We start from the raw sequence: 23,169 nt of genomic DNA on the forward strand, positions 1-23,169 counted from the left end.
AAGGCTGAAAACAAAAGAGCGGAAGGAGAGCGGAAGGACAGCCTCTATAGGAGCCCCTGTCAGAGCCCAGCATTTTGTTGTTGTTTTAGTTAAACAGAAGTGAGCCCTTTTGACCTGACCAATAAAGGTTGCTGGATTGCTGTCCTGATCACATACATAGGAAAACAGGACATGCACCTAAAAAAATCTTTCCTCTTGGGCTCCGGGTGTTGCTCAGTGGCCAAGGCCCCTAGGTTTGATCCCTAGCACCACAAAATAACAAAACAAACAAACAAAATACTTTTCCTGATTATGTTATCTTCATCTATCCACTGATTTTGTTTATTCACACATCTAAGTACAAATATATATAAAATAAATCTAAAATGATCTTATCATAGTAGATTTAAAAAAAAAAAGCAAGGCCTACTCTATGCAGCCATAGGAAGGCAGTTTTAAATACAGATACATAAACATGCTAAAAGAATGAGTTGAATTTAGAAGCCTGAAGGAAATTAAGGATTACTAAATATGATTCCCATATTTGTAGAGAAATCAGAAATCAGGTGATTGATAGATAGCTACCCTAACAGTACTGACAGGATCCAAACTGGTTTAGTGCTGAAGGGAATGAGTGTCCTTGGTCATGTTTGGATGTGTTCTAGTTGAGACATTTGTGATATATTCATATGGGAATCTTTAGGATCCAATTAGAAGTGTGGACCTGCAATGAAAGAGTACTTTAGTCCTAAATGTATATTTGGAAATATATAGATGTACGTAATGCCATGATACTAGCTCTAACAGCATGTATGTTGGCAGAGCATTTAGAGGAATATCACTATTAAAGAACTTGAAAAATAAATGGAAAAGAACTAACAGAAAGGCCAAGGCCAGAAGCTTTCTATTTTCTATCCTAGTTTCCTCTTGTGAGGCAGAACGGTGGCTTAGGATAGTACAAAAACATTTCCTGTAATGTAGATCCAATAATATTCCTTAAAATACCTAACAAACAATAGCAATCCTGCCTTTGCTTCCTCCATTGTTTTTTCTCCTAGCGCTGGAGGGTTCATTTCTACTTGGGCAATCAGAATCTCTTTTAGAAGCACTGTGTCTGAACAGTCTTGACATCCTTTAATCTCAGGAGAAGTTTGTGCTTGCTTTAGAAATACATGCTAATTATGGAAGGTCATTTAGAATACACTTTCAGCTTCCACTTTCCTGGCCATATTGTTTATTTGATGAGATTCATACTAATCTTACTGACAGTGAGAATCTGGTTTCCTTCAAAGGATTAGGTACCAAAGCAGCAAATGTGTAGAGAACAATTATGCTGACAGTTAGTTTAAGCAGATAAGTAATGTCATGAGGCAGCTTGCCTGAGTCTAGAGAAAGCTGCTCCCTGAGTTCTGGGTGGCAACAGTGCTACAGAGAAAAATGCCAGTATTTTACTTTCAGAAGTTAAGTATGCTGTTGTATCTTTTCTTCATAGTGTTTTTAAAAATCAAATTTTAGCTGTATCAGTTATTGAGGTATTCGTTATCTATTGGCAATTAAAACAATAAATGTTTGTTATCTTATGAATTTCTGAAAGTCAGAAAGTACCATACTGGTGTGATTTTGGCTCATATTTTCTCAGAAGAGATCTTGAAGTTGTCAGCTTGAGACTTTACTGATTGGCTTCAAGGTTTACTTCCATGGCTGTTGGCATTGGCTGATGGCCAGAAGCGTTGTCACATGGACCTCTCCATAGTTGCTTCTTATAGCAGCTGGTTCCCCCATCCCAGAAGTAAGATATCCTAAGATAGAAACTGTCAGTCTTTAATAAGCTAATTTCAGAAGTCTCATGTTGTCACTTTTGACATATCCCTTGGTCACACAGACTCATCCTAGCATAGTTTAGGGGATAGGTGATCTGTATCATACACAGCATGTAAAGAATCACTGTTAGAAGTTATTGGATGATCCTGGATGCTGGCTGTGAAGGTTGCATGCTGTGTCTGCTAGAAAACAAATTCTGTCATTGGCTTTCTTCTTTGTGCCTTGCTGTATTTAACTTATTCTACAATGTGGCCATATTGCTAATGTTACTGATACAATGTAAAAATATTACTGAATGTTCATTATATATCAGATCTTGGGATTTTATTTTGAAGACTCTCTCAAAGTCTTATGTAGAACTTGTTAGTCACCGCCTAAGATATCCTTGAGTAAGTTTATCGTTTCTTGTTTCCTTGTTATGCAATCTGTGTTTTAATTTTGTGGAACTAATAATTTTTTTCCTAAGGGCTTATGTGTCAGGTACCATACTAAGCACTTTTCATGTATCATCTTGTTTGTTATAGCCTTGCTCTGGTTTGACTCTACTTCCTATGTTAGAATCTTGGTTCTCAGCATGCTCATATAGTTGTCATGAAGTGGTTGTCATGAGACCTTTTAGCTAGAAGCTTGTTACAAGAGAGTCAGGGCCCCCTTAGTGCTCTAGTTTCTTGTCTTGCCATCTAATTATTCCCTCTTTCATATGGTTCCTCTACCATAAGGTGATACAGGCAGGGAGGGTTTTATCAAAGAATACACCATGATGTTTACAGAGTCAAGTTCCAGAACTTCAAACTAAATAAATCTCTTTGTAAATTACCTAGCTTTAGGGATTTCATTTTAAAATGGAAAATGAACCTATTTTTCTTGTTAATGGACTACATGAAGTTTCTTTAGGATTATAATTCCTCTTCTGTTACCGATCCCTTTTCCTCACTTTTTACTTAAAATATCTTGTTCTTTCTTTGGGATTTGCCTCAGGCATAAAGTGAAATTGTTTGCCCTAACATACTTGGTTTGAGTTTGGTGTTCCTTTTTTATTTCGGTATACCCTGTACATTTTAATATTGTATAATTAACTACTCTGTGTGGATATTTTTATTTACTGCTCTCTTATTTATTAGACTATAAACTGTAACTTAAAAGCTAAAAACAAAACAAAAAACAGAGACTCTAGATTCAAATAGCTTTAGATCAAATTTATCTATCACTTAACTTACTGTGCCTAGCAGTTTACTCTTGGCTACTTTTCATCTTTTGTAAAAGAGCAGTAAAATAAATAGTATTTTCTTTTAGAGTAGAAATAAAACAATGTAAGGAAAGTAGGTGGTGCTTTACCATAGCATTAGGACAGAATTACTGATGGTTTATTATATGCCACCTTCTGTACCTATGTTGGTTTTCTATCGTTCACAAAATAACATAGAAAATCAACTTAAAAAGAGTAAGGTTTATTTTTGGCTCATGGTTTCAAAGGTTGCATCTCCATTGTTTTGAGTCTTATAGTTGGACAGAATATTGAGGCCAAGAATGCATAGTACAAGAAGCTTCATATATTATGCTGACCAGAAAGAAGGGAGAAGAAGGGGCTGGGATTGCAATGTCCCCTTCAATATACCATTAGTGACCTTACCTCCTCCCACCAGGTTATCCCTTCTAAATGTTTTACCACCTCTCAATAGTGCCATAGACTAGAGACTAAGCTTTGAACATGAGCATTTGGGACACAATCCAAATCCAAATATAACAGTACCAAAGCTTTTGTTTAGATTATTAATAACTCTATGTAGTAGGGACTACCATTAATGTGCTATTTGTCTTGGTATCTTCAGATGAATGATTGATGAGATTTCGAGAGATGAACTACAGGTATGGGCAGATAACAGGGTAGGTAGAAATATGGTTTTAAAAACTTGACAACAGTGGCCAGAGAGATGGATCAGAAGTTAAGAGTACTCACTACCTGCTCTTCCAGAGATACATAGTTCAATTCCTAGAAACCACATGGTAGCTCACAACCATATATAATGAGATCGGGTATCCTCTTCTGGCATACAGGAATATATGCAGGCAGAACACTATATACATAATAAATAAATCTTTAAAAAAAAAAAGCCAGGCATGGTGGCACACACCTTTAATCCCAACACTCAGCAGGCAGAGGCATGTGGATCTCTGTGAATTCAAGGCCAACTTGATCTGCAAAGAGAATTTCAGCACAGCCAGGACTGTTACACAGAGAAATCCTGTCTCAAAAAAACAAAAAATGAAGAAACAAACAAAAAGCATGACACCAGGCAAAAGAAGAACAAAGAAGATGAGCAAAAGAACATAGTTGCATCCTAGTATAGTCACAAATAGCACAGATTCTAGGAGCAAGTAGCCTTGGGTTTGAGTTCCTGCTGTACCATTCACCAGTCATATGGGAATGTATGTGAACTTTCATGCCTCTGATGCTTCTTTTGTAAAATGCATAGAGAAATATTATCTACTTTGTAAACATGTAAAGACTAAATGAAGAACTGTATGTAAAATAGCAGAAAGCCTCACATATAGTAAATGCTCAGTAAACATTAACTAGTATTCTTATTAACTTGAGAAAATTATGAAGATAAACTTTTAGTTATGAAAGAAACAAGACTGACATATGTAGTAATGCCTTTATGTTATTAATCATAGTTATCAAATTTAGGGATGATAGACCACTTGCTTGTCTTCCTTACAGTGTATAATTCTCAATGGCCAACATAAAATTTTTGTCTAGAAAGTCCAATGTGCGATTAAAATGAATTCTCATAAGTTCGTGTGAATGTGATTTTTTAAAATATTTTGCTTTAGTCAAAGTGCTAGAAAAAGAAGAACCAGATTCTTCTTCTAGCAGTTGGCCATCCATTAGGATTTAGAGACTTTATGTCACAGCAGAAACTGCACCTGAAACACCTCAGACTTGCTTGGGTTACTAGTTTATTATTTTAGTTATTCAGCTATAGTTACTTAGTTATTATTGTTTTACAAAATAAAATTGAGGGAAAGTTTGAAAGTTCTTTTGAAAAGACAGAAACTTGAACTGTTAATAATAATGTTGCTATTTAAGAAAAGATAGTTACTTTTTAGGAATTTACATAAAAATAGTTTGTAGTTCCTAAGGTATAGAAGATGCATGTGCATGTATGCACTCATGTGCATGTATGCACGCATGTGCTGTGTCTCTGTGTGTCCATGTTTCCTCTTTGTACGACAAGTGGCAGAGGTAGGACATGATGGAAATAGAAATGAAGAAGATGAAAGTTGCACTTGTTTTGTGTTGTGATGTTGACCTGGGTGAACCTAGGGCCTTGCACATAGAAAGCAAGTAGCCTACAATGGAACTATATTCTATTGCTGTTCAAGTGATTTTCCTAAATGAATTCAGTTTCAGAGAAACTACTAGGCTTATAAAATCCTGTAAACTCTAGTTATCTAGAAAGTGAAGCATTAGAAACCAAGGCCAGTGAAATGTTTCAAGTGTTAACATGGGGTTTTGTTTGGTTTTGCATGCTAGTGCATTTCACTGAGTCACACAACTCTACTTCATAGCTCAAGTTTTTAAGTTTCATTTGTTTACTAAGATTGGTCTTACTTCACCATGTAGCCTAGGCTGACCTAGAACTAACTTAGCCCAGGTGAGTCCAATTCTGTCCTTCTGCCTCAGCCTCCTGTGTGCTTGGATTACAGATGTCTACCACCATATTCTGTTTGTTTGTTTGTTTGTTTGTTAAACAATACTGTACTAGAAGTAAACTATCGTTAAAAACTTTACCTCTAAGAATAGGTTGAATCTGACATAGCATTTGTTACTGTATATGTATATGTATATGTATATGTATATGTATATGTATATGTATATGTTATGTATATGTGGGTGGGTTCCATAGTAGATTCCCATAAACAAAATCTAGTGAGTTTGATTTTATGGCATGAAGATTGCAGTTAAGAGGCTGGGGTTATTTGAGGAAATTTCCTAATTATAGTCATTTAATCATAGGATATTTGTCTTTAACCTACTTGTAAACCTTAGTCATAACATTATTAATAGACAGTTCATGTCTGGTCATTTCAGCAGTGCAAGCACATTTATTCCTGACTTTTGAACTGCCCTTCTCATGCTTCCTCATTCACTCATAACTTTCTCTTCCTTTTTTACAAAATTTGGCAAAGCATCCTTCACTTTCATCACATTCTAACTTCCTGTCAAGACTCTTCATGCCTTGTTCCCCTTTTAATGTCTGTTTCTCACATCGTGTCAGTTCCCCTTAAAGTATTTATTCCCCTGCACTATGAAGTTTTACTTAATTTACAGGTATTTGCTGTTATTTTATAGCACTTCCTGAATTTGTAATCACAAAGTTACCTTCTTACTTGATTACTGTCTGTGTCTTTCCATTAGACACTACACACATGAAGTAGATAGCAAGCGTGTCTGCTGGCCACTGTCCTGTTTGTTCAGAGACTGATGGCTTACAGTTTAAAATAATTTCTTTTCACTCTAGGTTGTATCCCTTTGTGCTTTACTCTCTAGAAAAAAAACTTTGGAAAGGCACTCTGAAACAGTTGACATGCTTATATGTTGTGATATGATGCATACTATTATTTGACTAGTATTATGGGGGAGGATTAGAAAAAGGAGTAGATTTGTTTATTTATCTACTTGAGCCAATATTTCACTGTGTATGATTGGCTATCCTAGAACTCATGGTGAGTGGTTCAGGCTGACCTAGAACTCACAAAGGTTCATCTGCCTCTGCCTTGTGATTAAAGGTGCGCGCCACCACGCCTGACTTAAAATTATTATGTTTAAGGGATCTAAAAGAGTATATAACTAAGAAACTTCCATTTTTCACCTTATCCTTACTTTAAGGTAGAATTAATCTCAAGGATTTGAAGGATGTTAATCTTCTCACTCCATTCATTTATTCAGTAAATGCTTATTTAGCTCCTAATGTTTGCAAAGCAGTTTTAAACATTAGAAATAACTGTTGTTAACAACAGAGAAAACCCACTTTCCTGAATCTTGTATTATAGTAGAGATAATTAATAGCAAGTAAACAAAGATAGTAACAAGCAATGAGCAATGCTGTAAAAATAGGACAGTTACAGGTAAGCAGTGGGAGTTACAACCCTCTTGACAAGGTATTTGGGAGGTACTGTTGGAGGAGATGTAAATATGGTGTGGGTTGAGCCTTGCAATGCTCTGGTTAAATATTTGAGTCAGGGAAGGAGCAAGCACAGAGAGGCAAGAGGAAGGGGTTGTTCGATTTTGCTATTTTGTAGTAGAGAATGATCAGTTCACGCTGTACATAGACATAAAGTGAAGATGCTTAGTGACAGATCAACACTTTTAGACAGAATACATATATGTTCTGGGTGGATGGATGGATTACTGGGCATGTATTTACATTTGAAAAGATATACTGTCCTTTGTAAATGGTGTTTATAATTATAAATAAAGACTATAACCATAATGTCATGAAATATTTATATTTATACTTTGGTAAACCCTAGTCCAAATTCTTAGCATTATATCATCTGAATTCACAATACTGTAATTTAGATACTCTTACCTAAATATCTCTACTTTACAATTAAGAAAAAACTAACATGGTGGTACATGTCATTAATCCCAGAACCCAGGAGGCAGAGAGAGGGCTATCTGAGTTGGAGGCCTACTTGGGCTGCATAGCAAGTTATAGGCCAGGCAAGGCTGTGAAGTGAGTGTCACAAAAACAAACAAACCAGAACTGGAGAGATGACTCAGTCATTAAGAGTATTTGTTGCTCTTTAAGAAGACCTGGGTTTCATTTTCAACACCCATATTATAGGAAGCAACTATAATTCTAGTTCCAGGGGTCTAATATTGTCTTTGGTCTCTACAAGGAATTGTGGTACATGTGGTATATAGGTATACATGTAGGCAAAAATACCCACACACATACATTTTATAAAGCTTTTATTTAAACAAAACAAAAAACCCTAGTTCTTTGTGTTTTTTAAGATGAGGTGAATGAAACTAATATGGATAAGAAAAACATACTGTTTAGTAATGTATTACTTAGACTTGAGTAACTTCAATAGGACTATTTGGTAACTTAATTTACTGGGTTTTCTTTCTTTTTACATTTCTTCTTTCCTGAAATGTTTCTTTCAAGATGCTTTTTGTTTGGTTTGCTTTGGTACTTTCACAGTAGAAACTTGCCTGAAATACTTGATTGGCAGTCATGTGTAAGTGTAAATCACTAAACGTTAGCTGGAGGCTGTGTTTACCCAGGAAGGGATTTTGACTATGTGGTGACTTGCATGGATATAATTCCCTTGTAAAGCCTTTGGTTTGCTAATATCTGTAATTCTTTTCTCTTAGAGTCAACATTTACTTAGCTTGATGCTTATGTTTTCATGCCTGGAGGATATGATCATAGTTTCAAACGGTCTAGGCTGTGGAAACAGGAAGCAGTATAGGATATGCATCATTGTCAACACCCATATTATAGATGATCAAGACTTCTCATTAATGCTCCTTCTTTAGCATGGTGTCTCCTTTTTAGATTCTGTCTGGAGACTTCAGGACAAGCAGTTCTGTTTTGTGCTCACCAAATCTCTTATTTTTTCATCACTATAGGCAGAAGAGGAGGCAAATATCTTGCTGTTTAGTTTACTCTGGTGGAGTTCTGCCAGTCTTCCTGTTTCTAATTCCCCTTTTGCCTCACTGTCCAAGGCGTCTGGGATCATGGCTTCTAGACCTCTGGAGGGTGAAGAGTTCCTATGGGGATTGGAAAGATATCTCTGTGGTTCAGTGTACTCCCTGTCCATCCAGAGATCTGATGATTCCCAGCTCTAGCATGGCATATAACCATCTATAACTCCAGGATATCTGATACCCTTTCTGGCCTCCATAGGCACTGCATGCACATGCTATGTAGACATACATTTAGGCAAAGCCTTCATACACATAAAATAAAGCTTTTTCAAAAAGTTTATTCGGTTTGTCCATTGCATTTCCTTCTTGTTGAGCTTCCATTTATTAGATAGTGAGTAGGTCAGCACTTAACCTCTGTCTTTCTTTCTTTTCTTTTTTCTATTTTTTATTTAAATTAGAAACAAGCTTGTTTTACATGTCAATCCCATTCCCTCTCTCTCCCCTGCCCCCAACTAACCCCCATCCCATCCCCTTTCTGCCTTCCATGGGGGGATCTTCAAAGTCGGTCATATCATTTGGGGAGAGCCTGGGCCCTGTGTGTCTAAGCTGAGAGACATTCCCTCTGTGTGGAATGGGCTCCCAAAGTCCATTTGTATGCTAGGGATAAATAACTGATTTACTACCAGAGGCCCCATAGATTGCTGAGGCCCCCTCACTGACACCCACATTCAGGGTTGCTGGATCAGTCCTGTGCTGATTTCCCAGCTAGCAGTCTGGGGTCCATGAGCTCCCCCTTGTTCAGGTCAGCTGATTCTGTGGGTTTCTCCAGCCTGGTCTTGACCCCTTTGCTCATTACTCCTCCCTCTCTGCAACTGGATTCCAGGAGTTCAGTTCAGTGTTCAGCTGTGGGTGTCTGCCTTTTGGCTAAGATCAAGTGTAGTAACTTCTGTCATTCACACTCGGGTTTTGTATCTGATATTCCCTTTCTCATTCTCTTTGCTCAGTAGTTTATGGCTTCTTATGTTTGCTATTTTTCACTGACATTGTTTATTTTTTAAAGAGTTAGTTTAATGGAATTAATTGTGACTTTAGTCTTGCAGAAATTTCCAGTTTGTATGAGTTTGGAGTTGTTGTCTTTTTCGTTATGACTTCTGGGTTTGTTTGTTTGTTTTTCAGACTTTTTTATTTTTATTTATGCATATGCATGTGTATCTATATGTTGTTGGTGTGTGTATATATGTACATGTGCAGATGCCTACAGAGGCAAGAAGAGGGTGTTGGGTCCCCTGGAACTGAAATTACAGGTGGTTATAAGCTGCCTTCTGTGGGTGCTGGGAACTGACTCGGTTCCTTTGTAAAAGCAGCACCTACTTTTAACCAGTGAACCCTTTCTTCAACCTCAGGCTTCTGGGTTTTTGTCAGTTTCAAAGTCTCCCATTAACAACATAAGAGATTGTTGTAATATTTTATCTTTGTTTTCAATTTTACCAAATTCTGCTCATAGATACATTTTAAAATATTTTATTTAACATTTTTTTATTTATTTTACATACCTACCAGTTTCCGCTCCCATAACCACCCCTTTGCCATCTGTTCACCCCTCCTCCATCTCCATTCGGAGAGGGGCAGGCCTCCCATGGGCTTGCACAAAGCTTGGGTCATCAAATTGAAGCAGGACCAAGCTCCTCCCCTAAAGACATATATTTTCTTCTCTACATTCTTTGAATATTTTGTGTGTCCTTTGTCTAAATTCTACCTTCTTTCCTAGTAAAGTTACATATCAATAGCCTTACTTCTGATATTTGAAGTGCTTCAAAATCCAAAGCTTTTTTTTGTTGTTTTGGGGATAGAGTTAGACTAAGAGGTAATTCTACCTCTGGGCTACTTTCCAGCCCCAAGTCCAAAACTTGTTACATCCAAACATGATACTACCTCGTGTGCTGTATCATAGTCAAAAAATGCAACTAAAATGTTGATTAAAAATTACTTCATACCATGTGTATAAGGTATATTTGAAAAATAAATGAATCCTGTACTTAAACTTTGGTTTCATCCCCAATACATCTCATTATATGGAAGTGAATATTCCAAAAATCAAAAGCACCAAGGCAATCTCTTCAATGTTAGAGAAATATTTAAGGCCATACATTCTCCTATTTGTGTGTATATATGTGCTCCCAATATCAAAATTATTGAACAAGAATTTCAAAATGCAGTAAAGGATCTCATTCTGCCTCAAGTTAATAGTGCTTAACCATGTCAAATAGCATACTTTTGATATGTACTCAAAAAAAGCATGCTTGTTGATGTTGTTAAAATTCTATTTCTTTCAACCAGGACTCACCTTTATTTGATCTCATCAAGCAGTCTAAGGATGGAGAAGGGCCTGATCACCTTGAGTCTGCTTGTCCCCTCAGCCTTCCTCTCCAGAGCAACCACACTGCAGCAGATATGTAAGTAGAAATGCATCGTGTCATCCATTCAAACTGAAGAGGGGAAATTCAGAGGATTATATAGAAATTGTAGAACTGGAATTTTGCATAAGACAGTGTTTTTTTCTTTAAGAGGAATGTAAAATACATGACTTAAATAAGGCCATGTAAAGAATTACAAAGCTGCCGGGTGTTGGTGGCGCACGCCTTTAATCCCAGCACTTGGGAGGCAGAGGCAGGCGGATCTCTGTGAGTTCGAGGCCAGCCTGGTCTACAAAGTGAGTGCCTGGACAGCCTCCAAAGCTACAGAGAAATCCTGTCTCGAAAAACCAAAAAAAAAAAAAAAAGGATTACAAAGCTGCTGAATCAGACAGGACTTCAACATGAAAATTAGAAAAGCAAAGGGAATGTCCCATGAGCCAGAACTGGATTGTATATGTAATAGCCAGAAAGCAGGAAACTTTTTTTCAGAGAGTATCTATCAGATGATTTGAGCGAGCTATAGCGTAAATATAGGGAGTAGTGTGGAATATTACACATCATTAGTGTGTAGTGGTGATCATGAGAGAAGAAACAGCTAACATTTATTGGGGGTTGTCTATAGTTTGTACATTTGTGTAATTACTTAAGATTCTTATTTTTCATTAAATGTTCATACCAATCCTATAATGTAGAAGATACTGCATCAGCAACAGTTATATGTAAAATGGGAATGAGGGAAGTAAGGTAACTTAAGATGAATAGAAATGAATCCAAGTAGTCTACCCATACCCATGCTTTTTTAATCCTTCTAGCTACTACCTTTCATAGAAATGTGCTTAATGTTTCTGCCTGATTCTGGAGAAATATAGCTTCCCATGATTAGCATAGGGACTATTTTCCTGAGATACCATTTCCATGTCTATCTAAAGATTTCTAGCTCACAGAGACTCTGTATTCATATATAAATTTGTTTGCTAGGTAATATTTTCATATAAGTCAGCTTTATATTTTCCTTTAAGTCAGTAAATGGTTATCTGCTAAGTGCTAGGTTAACAGTGCCAGTCACTGGTAAGATTGGATGGCCTGGTTCTTCTCCCTTACAGGGCTTTGTGTGTTGGAGGAAGGAAGCAGTGAACAAATAAACCACCATAAGTTGATTTTAAAACCTTAGTGCTGTAAGTGAAGCAAGCGGGGTGGCATGAAGGTAGTAGAGTGTTCAGAGAGGCCCCGTTTCTGATAAAGTGGCATTTGGACTAGAGACCTGAAAGGCAACTGAATGCCAACCAGGAAAGTCTTCCTGCTTGGGGAAATTGACTAAATTGGGGACTAGAAAGAAACCTAGGGTGGATGTGTAAGTGAAGTAAAGATAAGGTTGTAACACTGGAGTTAGAGTCACTAAGTTCCTATAGGCTATAAGGAATTGAGACTTTTTTATAAAGGTAGTGGGGAACCATTCAAACACAGATGCAACTGTGTGTAATTTGTATTAAGAGACTATTCTGACTGCTATTTGAAATACAGTTGGACTTGAGGGCTAGAAAATGTCAAGACAAGAAAATGGACAAAAAAGTTCGAAGACTTCAAGCATCTTAAATGAGGGGTGTGGGTGACTTGGTCTGTCATAAACATTAAAGATAGAAATGAAAGGTTTAGAATGTGTATTTTACAATAAATGTAGCAGGTTTTACGTTGATTTGATTTACAGCATATTTGAGAACTGTACAGATGGAGATATTTTAAAATTTCTTTCCTAGGCTTTTTACTTCAAAACACTAGATGATATATAGTTACATGTGTTTAAGATGGAAAAAACTGGATGAGTTCTGCTTTGGCCTTTGAAGATCTGAGGTTAAATAGTTGACTCATGAAATTTGATAGACAATATTAGATCAAATAGTTAAGATGTGTCTGAGTATATGTAGTGGATGCGTGCGTGTGTGTGTGCATGTGTGAGTGTGTGTGTGAGTGTGTGTGTGTGTGTGTGCATGTGTGTGTGAAATGAAGACTTATCCTTTGTATATATCTAGGTATCTTTCTCCTATAAGATCTCCAAAGAAAAGAAGTTCAACTCCACGTGTAAATTCTGCTGCAAATACAGAGACACAAGCAGCCTCAGCCTTCCATACTCAGAAGCCATTGAAATCTACCTCCCTTTCCCTGTTTTACAAGAAAGGTCAGTAGAAGATTACTTTGAGGAGCACAGACTCTGGAACAGGTTTACTAGGTTGAATCATGGCTACAGTATTTATGTATGTGACCCTGAGCACATCACTTAATGTCTCTATGCCTCAGTTTCTTTGCTTATAAAATGAAAAAATAATAATCTGCACTATAAGAATGTTACCTTATAGGGATTAGGGGGTAATTGGTACATATAAAATGCTTTTGTAGGGCCTAGCATATAGTAAGCTCTCAGAAAATGTTACATTAGTGTTGTTTCTGTTGTTATGTCTTCAAGTTAGTGTTTGTAAATTCACCAATATTATTTTGCTTCTCAAATATTTGTCTAGAGTTAAGATAATATAATGTACTATTGCCCTGAACAGACATATTTCTTGGATATTCAGGCCATATAAGAAGTCCACTAATCAAGCTACATAGCATTCTGTGGTTGTATGCAGGTGCAGTAGAATAGCAAGGTCCACCTTGCAAATCTGTAGTATATGTGCACAGGAAAGTCCTCACCTTCTTGAAGCTCTTTGCAAAAGTCAAAGGCCAGATTCCTTTGTGATAAGACTTTGTGTTATTTTATTCAGGTTACAAATATACCGAGCTTAATAGGCACATGGTAATATTTGGCCTTGAGTTATTAGTAATTCTCAAAAGGCAGTTCCTAACCAATAGAATACAGCCAGGAAGTTGTATAAATGAGGAAACTGGGGATACCACCTAGATCTCTTCATTCAGAAATCTACATTACAACCATAGATGCTTTGTTTTAACGATACCTTGTCAAGTCCAACATAGAGTAAAGTTTCAGACCTTTGGGGACAAATTGTTAGGTTTGAAAAGCTCTGTTTACCTCTGCAAGCCTTTAAAGGAATGTTTTGAACCATGAGTCTTTACATGTAAAGTAAATGGATAAAAATACAAATTCCTTCTCTCCAAAGTCATATTTGTAGTGCTACTCTTAAACTAAACTTCCTATCACAGTCATGTTGTATTGATACAGTTTACAGTTCAAGAGTATGCTCCATTGGTATTTATAGAGAAAGTGCATGGTATGATATTTTTCTCTTAAGGTTGGAAAAAGAATAATCACTTGCAATTTTGTTATTTTAAAAAGAATCACTCTAGGGAGGAGGGGAGGGTGAGGGAGCTGGGATTGACATGTGAAACAAGCTTGTTTCTAACTTAAATAAAAAAAATAATCACTCTAATGTTGTTAATAAAAATTTTCAACATCAATGCTGAGTGAGTACCAACAGAGCCTAAGCAAATCTTACTTTGTTTACCTAATTTCACAATATCATATGACCTTTCCTCTTTGCCCTCAGTTTCATAATTTAATAGCCGATTCAGCATATATTATTGAACCTTGTGTATGTAACACTGCTAATACTAGGAATTGTTTATTCATAAGGAAAATAGTCTTAGAAACTAGTTTATTGTTAAAATGCTACTTATATTGTAAAGGAATTTAATGTTTTAAAACATCCACTCAGAGTTGAAAATGAACAGTAAACAGGCTTCATTCCCTTACATCTGCAGTGTACCGTCTAGCATATCTCCGACTAAATACACTATGTGCACGCCTTCTGTCTGATCATCCAGAACTAGAGCATATTATCTGGACTCTGTTTCAGCATACACTGCAAAACGAGTATGAGCTCATGAAAGACCGGCATTTGGACCAAGTAAGAAAGTCAATCACTTCACCACCATTTATTTCTTCCTACTTACTGTGTGCTGATTTCCCATTTAAAGATTAGATTCAAGTGAGCAGCTACATTAGTTCTGGAATCTATATCATCATCTCTCCTTTTTCCCTCCTCTTCTCCCTCCTTTGTCTTTCCTGATGTTAGGAGTTTAGCTAGAACCTCTTACTTAGTGGCAAGTACTCCACTGAGCTCTTTCAATCCCCATCCCAGCAACATTTCTTGAAATGTGTCTTTTTTTTTTTTACTCTTCTGTTGGCTGCTGTTGAAATCTATTAATTTTTAGATGTACACATGTATACTTCTGAGACTCTCAATTCAATTCTATTCGTCTACACAGTTATTCTGCTGAAAACACACTGTCTTAGTTACTATAGCATTCTACTTTTTGGAATAAAGGGACATAATTATACTTCATTCTTTTTTCAAGATCAATCTAACGATCCTGAAATGTAAATTTCCATATGAATTTTAGAACTGACTTGTCACTTTCTCTGAAGATTTTGAAATTGCATTGACTGATATGTCAGTTTGAGGGGATATTGACATGTTAACACGAAGTCCTCAGTCCCTGAATATGTGATATTCTTCTACTCTTTAAGGTTTTTAATTCCTTTCAACAATGTTTTGTAGTTCTCAGAATGCAAGTCTTACACTTATTTTATTAAATATATTCCCAAGTATTCTGTTCTTTTAATAATAGGGAAAATGGTTTTTATTTCATTTTGAGCCATTCATTTGCTTTATGTGCATTGATCTGTGTGGTTTTAGTATCAGTAAAATATTGGTCTCATACAGTTAGTTGGGAACATCTAATTTAAGAAGAATTTTTGAAGAATTGGTGTTGATAGTGGGTCTTCTTTTCTTTTTGAAATGTCACTGGATTCACTGCTGAAGCCCCATGGGTATGGGCTTTTTTTGTAAACACTTATTGATTAATAATTCAGAATTAGGTTTTATTTTATTTTTTTTACTCAGGACTGGCAGTTTACATAGTTTTCTGTTTCATCTTAGTTATTTTATTGGTACATAATTTTTCATAATATTCTCATATAATCCTCTTGTTTTTGTAAGACTGATAATGTTCCCAACAAGAATGATATTTTAAGCAAAAAAGGGCTATTAAAAGGGATAACTTACATATATATGGATGTATAAGTTACAGCACATTGGGTTTTTAAATAGATATTTATTATTTTATGTTCCTACAACTTTCTATAACACAGACAATCAGATTCCTAGAAAAGTAAGCTTACTCAGATTTTTATGAGTGATACCTTAAATATTAAAGTAGAAGAAAAATATCAATTGGCACACTGCATCATAAATGTCATTCTCAGTGTGAGGCTCAGTCGTAAGACACTGAACAAGAAGTGGTGAGTAGGAATCCTTGGTAACAGCAGATGCAAGCAAAATGTTGCAGAAATGATGGGTATTTGAATTAGGCAAATCATTTTCAAATCTTAGTTTTGCATTTAAAATAGTTTTATTGAAAGATGCCATAGAGAAAATTATTTTATCATAAGGATATATCCTAATGAAAGCTCAACAACAAAACTAGTCCAGCATACATTCAGATCAAGTCAGACACGATTGACAGTATAGGGGCTCTTGTCATCAGCATGTCCTTACTCACCAAATTATTACGTGTTACTTCATTGCATAGCTTGAAACATTTTCAGTCGACCTTTTAAAAAAAAGTATGGGTCATACAATTAACTTGTTCTAGTCTCTACACTTTTGCTAAACATTAGAAAACTGGAGCTGAAGTTAGGATGACTTAACAAACTGGATAGTCAGTTCTGAGTCATTGAGTTAACTTCTTGCATTTTATTTTGTAAATACAGATGTTTTAGTTAAATGCCTTATACAGACTTTCGAAGTGAGCTCAGAATAGTGGGAACAACTTAGAAGAAATTAAACTTCCTTCTTTTGAGGCCAAAAGAAAGCTAATGATACTTTAAAAGCAAGGTGATATAATAAATTTCTGAGCATTTCTGTCCCACTTGCTTATTAGATCATGATGTGCTCTATGTATGGTATCTGCAAAGTGAAGAATATAGACCTTAAATTCAAAATCATTGTTACTGCATACAAGGATCTTCCCCACGCAGCCCAGGAGGTAGGTGACCTTTCAGGGTAAGCCTTCCAAGAATAAATCAGCACTCATAATTGACTTTACTTGCTAACTAGAAATCATATATTTGGATTTAATTTTGTAATACCGGTTAATTATTTGCAACTAAAGTAGAACTAGAAAACTATGACAAACTATGAAATATAAATCCATACTTGAAGTTCATAAATGATACTATGATTATATATAATAATCAGGATAGTTGAAATAAACTTTGTAATTAGTATATTAGTTTTTATTTTTCCACTGGAAAAGACAGTATAAGCGAACCCTTACAAAGACAAAATAAGATCTTCTACTGCAAGTCCATTTTGTGTCTCTGGTTTCCTTTCCAACAGAGAGGTCATCATGGTAAAACAGACTTAGGCAGAGAATCATGGGTTATTATTTCAGTCTGCCATTGAATTTTTAGAAAATTATGTTTTTGTTTATATATTTGGAGTTTTCTAAATCTAATTATATAAGTTGTATAACAGAGGCATCCCATAAAATTCCTGTAGTTTTACCTAATTAAATTTATAAAAGTTAGACATAGTGGCCCAGGCCTATAATTCCTACTTGGAATGCTAAGTGAGAAAGAAATATCATGAGTATGGAGTTACCTAGCTGGACACTGCTTATAAAAATTTATAAGGGAATAAATAAAGTAAAAACAAGTTGCAAAATGAGTATTGACATGAAATGTCTGCTTCCTGTAAGGAAGTGGTGCACACTTCCTAAGCCCTTTAGACTGAGGCTGCTACAGGTCAGTGTATGTTGTCTGCACCGTGGGGGCTATAGTGCTGCCATATGCTCCATGCAGCCTGTCTACTGTCTTGTGAGGTGGCCAGCTCTCCATCTGAGGCTGCCAGCCCCTTTCTCTGGGTCACCTTGGCAACTTTTCACTTTAGATAGGGCATCTATAATCTAAATCTAAAGAAGCCTTTTCAGACTATTGTTTTCTTTATAAGATGTGGGGTTGTTATAAAACTATTATGCAACTATTTTTAAAGAAAATTTGAAAAGAGAATTTCTTAAATTCATTTAACATTTTTTTATTATTTTTCCTCAGACCTTTAAACGTGTTTTGATCAGAGAAGAGGAGTTTGATTCCATTATAGTATTCTATAACTCAGTTTTCATGCAGAGACTAAAAACAAATATTTTACAGTATGCCTCCACCAGGGTATGTTGAAAATGTCCTTTAATTGGAGAAATCTAATAACAAAGTAAAGTAATGCTTCCCTACTACAACATTAGATCCATTATCTTTTTTCCCCCTCTTTTGTTTTATCTCCAGCCTCCTACCTTGTCACCAATACCTCACATTCCTCGAAGCCCTTATAAGTTTTCTAGTTCACCATTGCGGATTCCTGGAGGTAACATCTATGTGTCACCCTTAAAGAGCCCTTATAAAGCTTCAGAAGGTCTGCTGACACCCACAAAAATGACTCCAAGATCAAGGTTGGTTTCTTTTTAAAGGAATGCTGAAAAAAACTTACACTTATACTGATAATTTTAATTTAAGCATAAAAATGTAAAGCTATCTTTGTTTAAAATGGACTAGGCTGTCGGGTATCTAATTTCCTTATGTACATTAAGTAAATGTATGAAAAGAATTTGGGGAGGAAGAAAATGTGTTTACCTCTATGGGCTTGCCCAGCTACTGTGGTCTCTTCTGTACATAGTGTGAGAACCAGTATTCGTGTGTGCCTCAAAACACTAATAGGTTTTTGGGTTTTTGTTTGTTTGTTTTGAGGGGCAGGGGTTGAGATAAAAATTTCCTTGTGTAACAGCTCTGGGTGTCCTGGAACTCAATCTTTGGATCAGGCTGGCCTCAAATTCAGAAATCCTTTGCCTCCCATTTGTGGTATTAAAGGCATGTGCTGCCACCTCCCAGCTAAAACACTAATAGTTTTATAAGTCATCAAAGTAGATCATTTTAGCTTAACAATATTTATCTGTTTGTTTGTTTGTTTTAAGCAGGATCTCCACTATGTAGCCCTTGGCTGGCCTGGAACTTGCTATGTAGGCAGACTACTATTCAGAGATCCACCTGCCTCACTTCTGAGTCCTGGAACTACATGCCAGATTCTTTATTTTAAATTTATTATAAACTCTATGGATCTTAGGATTTTGCTTGTTATGAAAATGGAGTGATAAGGTCTGGCAACATGGACCACCCATAAAAGTACTTGCCACACAAACATAATTATGAGTTCAGTTCCTGGGTCCATGACTGAAGGAGAAGAACCAGCTTCCTAAAATTGTTCTCTGATTTTGACATGCTTGCCTACATTCACACACACAGTATTAATAATAAATAAAGTCTTATTAAGTGTAGATTACAGTCAATTAAGAAAACCCATCTTTCTTAATTCTGTTGATGAATTTCTTGCATTGCATTGGCCATTTCTGTTTCAGAAAGGCTCTGTGGCTCAGCAAAATGAATGTGAAGCTATTTAAAATTCTCAGATGAAAGATTTTGTACAATGACAAATCATATCTCTGGCTTTGAAGTCCTTCATTTGACTAATTATGTGTTATCATGGGCTATTTGAAATTGGCTGGGTGTTTATAAAGTAGGAGGCCAATTAACTAGTATAATTAATGCAGTCTCATCAGAAATTCTCAGTACCTGGTGGACAAGAAAAACAAATGAGAACAGGGCTCTATTAGCTTTTTAGGAAATTCCCGTGTAGTATATTTAATTACATGAGTAAGCACACTTGTGATTAAAATTTCAAACTCTGTGGAAAAATACTAAGAAAAAAATAACTAGAAATATGATAGAAGGCTCCTGTGTGTATCTAGATCCCAATTTGCGTGTTTACTTTTTTCCTCTTTGAAGCTAGATCTTTCAATATGTAGCCCAGGATAGCCTTAGAGTCACAGCAGACTTACTGCTTCAGCCTCCCACATACTTAGATTACAGGGGTGAGCCACCATGCCCAGCATTCTTTGGTGCTCATTTTAGGAAAAAAGTCACTTTGTAAATACCCTAATTGGCAAATCACTTATGGGGCTTTAAAGAATTGTAACACTCTGTTCATGCAGCATATTTAGGTACTCTGATTGCTCAAATATATATGGAAAGATGTCACTTATCAAGGAAATGGAAGACAATAAAATCTACATAGCTACTAGTTCCATATGTATATTTTTGTATCTTTACTAGCCTATATGGAAAACACTTTTTCAACTTCATTATCAAAAATATAACTTATAACTAAGTCTGGTAACATAGACCTGTGATCTCACTTGCTTAGGAGGCTCAAGACTGAGTATCCCAAGTTCAGGATCTGCTGGGCAACTCAGTGAGACCTTGTCAAAAGATTTAGAATGTAGCTTGGTGGTAGAGCACTAGCCTAACATATACAAGGCCCCAGTTTCAATCCCCTGTAACGAGAAGCAAAACCACACCATAAATGATACGGTTGAAATGACAAGAAGTAGAATAATAAGGATCTCTGATTATAGAATACATTAAAAAATAGCTTTTACTGCATATCAACATAAATCCTAATTAAAGCCTTGATTATTACTTTATAAGCATAAAATTGTAAAATAATATTTATTGGTGGGAGTGGGGCCTGCATGCCATGGCACACACGTGATGGTCAGAGGAAACATTTGTAGGATCTATTCTCTCTGTTCACCTTTATTTGTGGGTTTTGGTGCAGGACCTTAGGTGGCCAGATAAGTAAGTGCCTATACCTGCTGAGCCATCTCACCAGACCTTCTTAATTTTAAAGTTATTATTATTGTTATTTTATATTTATTTCATTTACTTGGGTCCATGTATGCTACTATGCATGTGTCGGGGTCAGAGCACAACTTCTTGGAGTAATTCTCTCGTGCCATGGGTTTCGGGGACCGAACTCAAGTTATCAGGCCTGGCTGCAAGTGCTTTTACCTGCTGAGCCATCTTACTGGTATTTCCGATTTTATTTATTGACTTATAAGTGTGTATCAAATGTAACTTAAATTGATGATTCATAAAGAACTAAGCAAAGATAATCTTAAAGCTTTTTAAAAAATCCTCTTTAAATGTGGGCCATGGCAGAATTGTGTTCTGCAAACCTTGAGTTATTGTTGCAAATCTAAGAGGTCTGGGGGTGTAGCTCAATGGTAGAATGCATGACTAGCATATTTTCAGCTTTGGGTTTGCTCCTCAGCACCACAAACACACACCTGACTAGTTACGTTTTAATTGCACTAGCACTAGTACAATAATCCCTAATGTTTACAGGGTGTCAGTGATTTCAGGGACAGAAAACCTGTGGTCTCTGGTGATTGAGAATGATGTGTCTGTGTTCATCTCTGCACATCTGCACAGTTTGTGTCTGGTTTTCACCACTAACTCACATTTTGTCTTAACAGAATCTTGGTCTCAATTGGTGAATCATTTGGGGTGAGTATTTCTTTCTATGAAAAATGATTTCATAAAATATACTAGGCAGAATGATGCATTATGTGCCCCTGCATCTCCCTTTATTTTTTGGTTTGTTGTTGGACAGCTGTATATGAACATCCATGGTTTATATTGAAGCTACAAAAGAAATAGGAGATTTCCATAATTTGAACTTATAGGTTGGATTGCCTAGATGTGTCCTCTAGTCATGTTACACAAATTTGAGAAGGTCATCTGAGATTTATTTTCAAATCAGGTTTAACTTCGAATAATTTTCAGAATTGATGAACTTTCAAGTTGTTTTATAAATATTTCTCTGGAATTAAATAATATTCATATAAATAGTCATTTAGTGAAATGTGTATTCTCCAACCCTATACATAGCTGGTGTCACCCCGTTCGGTTCAGTTTGACTTGACTGCTCAGTTGTCTTTGGATCCCACAGATTCCAGGGCTATCATCATTAACTTCTACCAGATGTCAGTCTCAAGTGGCAACTTCCTGTGTTACACCAGTTTTCCATCCAAATTGGCTAAAAGTCAGAGGATCTCTGTAACATCTTTCCTTTCCAGCTTGACCATTTGCTAGAATATTTGTAAAATTTACTGACTATTAACAGATAAAGAGACACATAGGGTGATATCTACTGGGGTCACTAACCTGTTCTGTGGAGTTAGCTACTCAAGAGCTATCCCAACCCTGATGCTAAAGAATTTTATTTTGTATAGATAGTTGATTAACTACATCTCTACCTACTTTTCCCACCCTACAAGTTAGGAACTGTGGTTGAAAATTCCCAGCTTCTAACTGTGTCTTGTCTTTCTGACCTCGTGGTGATCCTATCTAGGGGCCCATCAGGGGTCTCTCCTAGAACAAAAGATGGCCTATCATCCTTATCACTCAGGAATTTCCTAGGGTTTTAGGAGTAGGAAGACAAAGGCCACATGGTACCACATGTATATAATCTCATATAAATGTTTACACAAGTTTTGAAAATCAGTAACTTAGGATTTAAAATGAGGTACATTTTATATATACATACACATATGCACACATCAGCGGCGTGTCTGTAGCTACACGTATGGTGCTCTAATGCTCAGTCGTTTATTTCTTCTTTCCACCCCCACTTTGCCACACTCCTCCTTTCCTTCCTCTCAGTGCTAGTCTTTCTCTGATAAACAAGAAACTGAGATAGTGATGGCACAGAGGGTAAAGGCGCTTGCTGCATAACCCTAGTGGCCCGAGTTGATCCCTGGAGTCTACATAAAAGGTGGAAGGGGAAAACTGACTCCAAAAGTTTGTCCTCTGACTCTGGTATGTCCACATGGTACACATGCTCACATTCATACACATCGTGCACACATACATAATAATAGTAAGAAAGAAAATTTTGTTTTTAAATAATTGGTTTCATGATGAGCCAAGGACAATGATATATATCAGTAATCTTAGCACTTGAGAGACAGGCAGGAGGATTAGGAATTTGTGGCTACTCACAAATGAAAAGTCAGTTCTCTAATAGAGTCTCTCTGGGGATACAAACCACTCTTAAGGCAGATCCCATGCCCAGCAGTAGATTTTACACAAATGGAAGTTCTTTATCTCATAATGTTTTGATAGGGCTTCTTTTTTTTTTTTTAATGTTACAGGTCCTTTGTGTATATATTACAGTTTTCAGTCCTGTGTTTTTAGGGATTCTTATATGTACAAACATGGGTCTCTCCTTCTACACGTGTACCTTGTGCCTTTTCTTTGACTCTTTTTGTTCTGTTTATCTTATTTTAGTTTATTTTATCTTATTTTTTATTATTTAGATGCATATTTGTTTTCTAACAAGAAACCAAAAATGGACATGAATTCCAGTGGAAATGAAAATGGGG

At 36.2% G+C, this 23,169-nt stretch overlaps 1 protein-coding gene across 2 annotated transcripts in view; it reads left to right on the plus strand.

Annotated features, from left to right (window-relative positions):
* The window catches only part of Rb1 (RB transcriptional corepressor 1), a 123,341-nt gene that overhangs the window by 93,040 nt on the left and 7,132 nt on the right, over positions 1-23,169 (plus strand). The window contains exons 18-24 of one of the 2 annotated variants that reach the window (XM_040731473.1): positions 10,805-10,920; positions 12,927-13,054; positions 14,593-14,738; positions 16,777-16,881; positions 17,948-18,061; positions 18,176-18,339; positions 21,259-21,289. In XM_040731473.1, the coding sequence (XP_040587407.1) occupies positions 10,805-10,920; positions 12,927-13,054; positions 14,593-14,738; positions 16,777-16,881; positions 17,948-18,061; positions 18,176-18,339; positions 21,259-21,289 (804 nt within the window). Of the gene's footprint in view, positions 1-10,804; positions 10,921-12,908; positions 13,055-14,592; positions 14,739-16,776; positions 16,882-17,947; positions 18,062-18,175; positions 18,340-21,258; positions 21,290-23,169 lie in introns of both variants that reach the window. The other variant, XM_005071043.3, reaches the window with a different exon arrangement.

The sequence above is a fragment of the Mesocricetus auratus genome, unplaced genomic scaffold (assembly GCF_017639785.1).
Source record: "Mesocricetus auratus isolate SY011 unplaced genomic scaffold, BCM_Maur_2.0 Super-Scaffold_2245, whole genome shotgun sequence".
Taxonomy (NCBI): domain Eukaryota; kingdom Metazoa; phylum Chordata; class Mammalia; order Rodentia; family Cricetidae; genus Mesocricetus; species Mesocricetus auratus.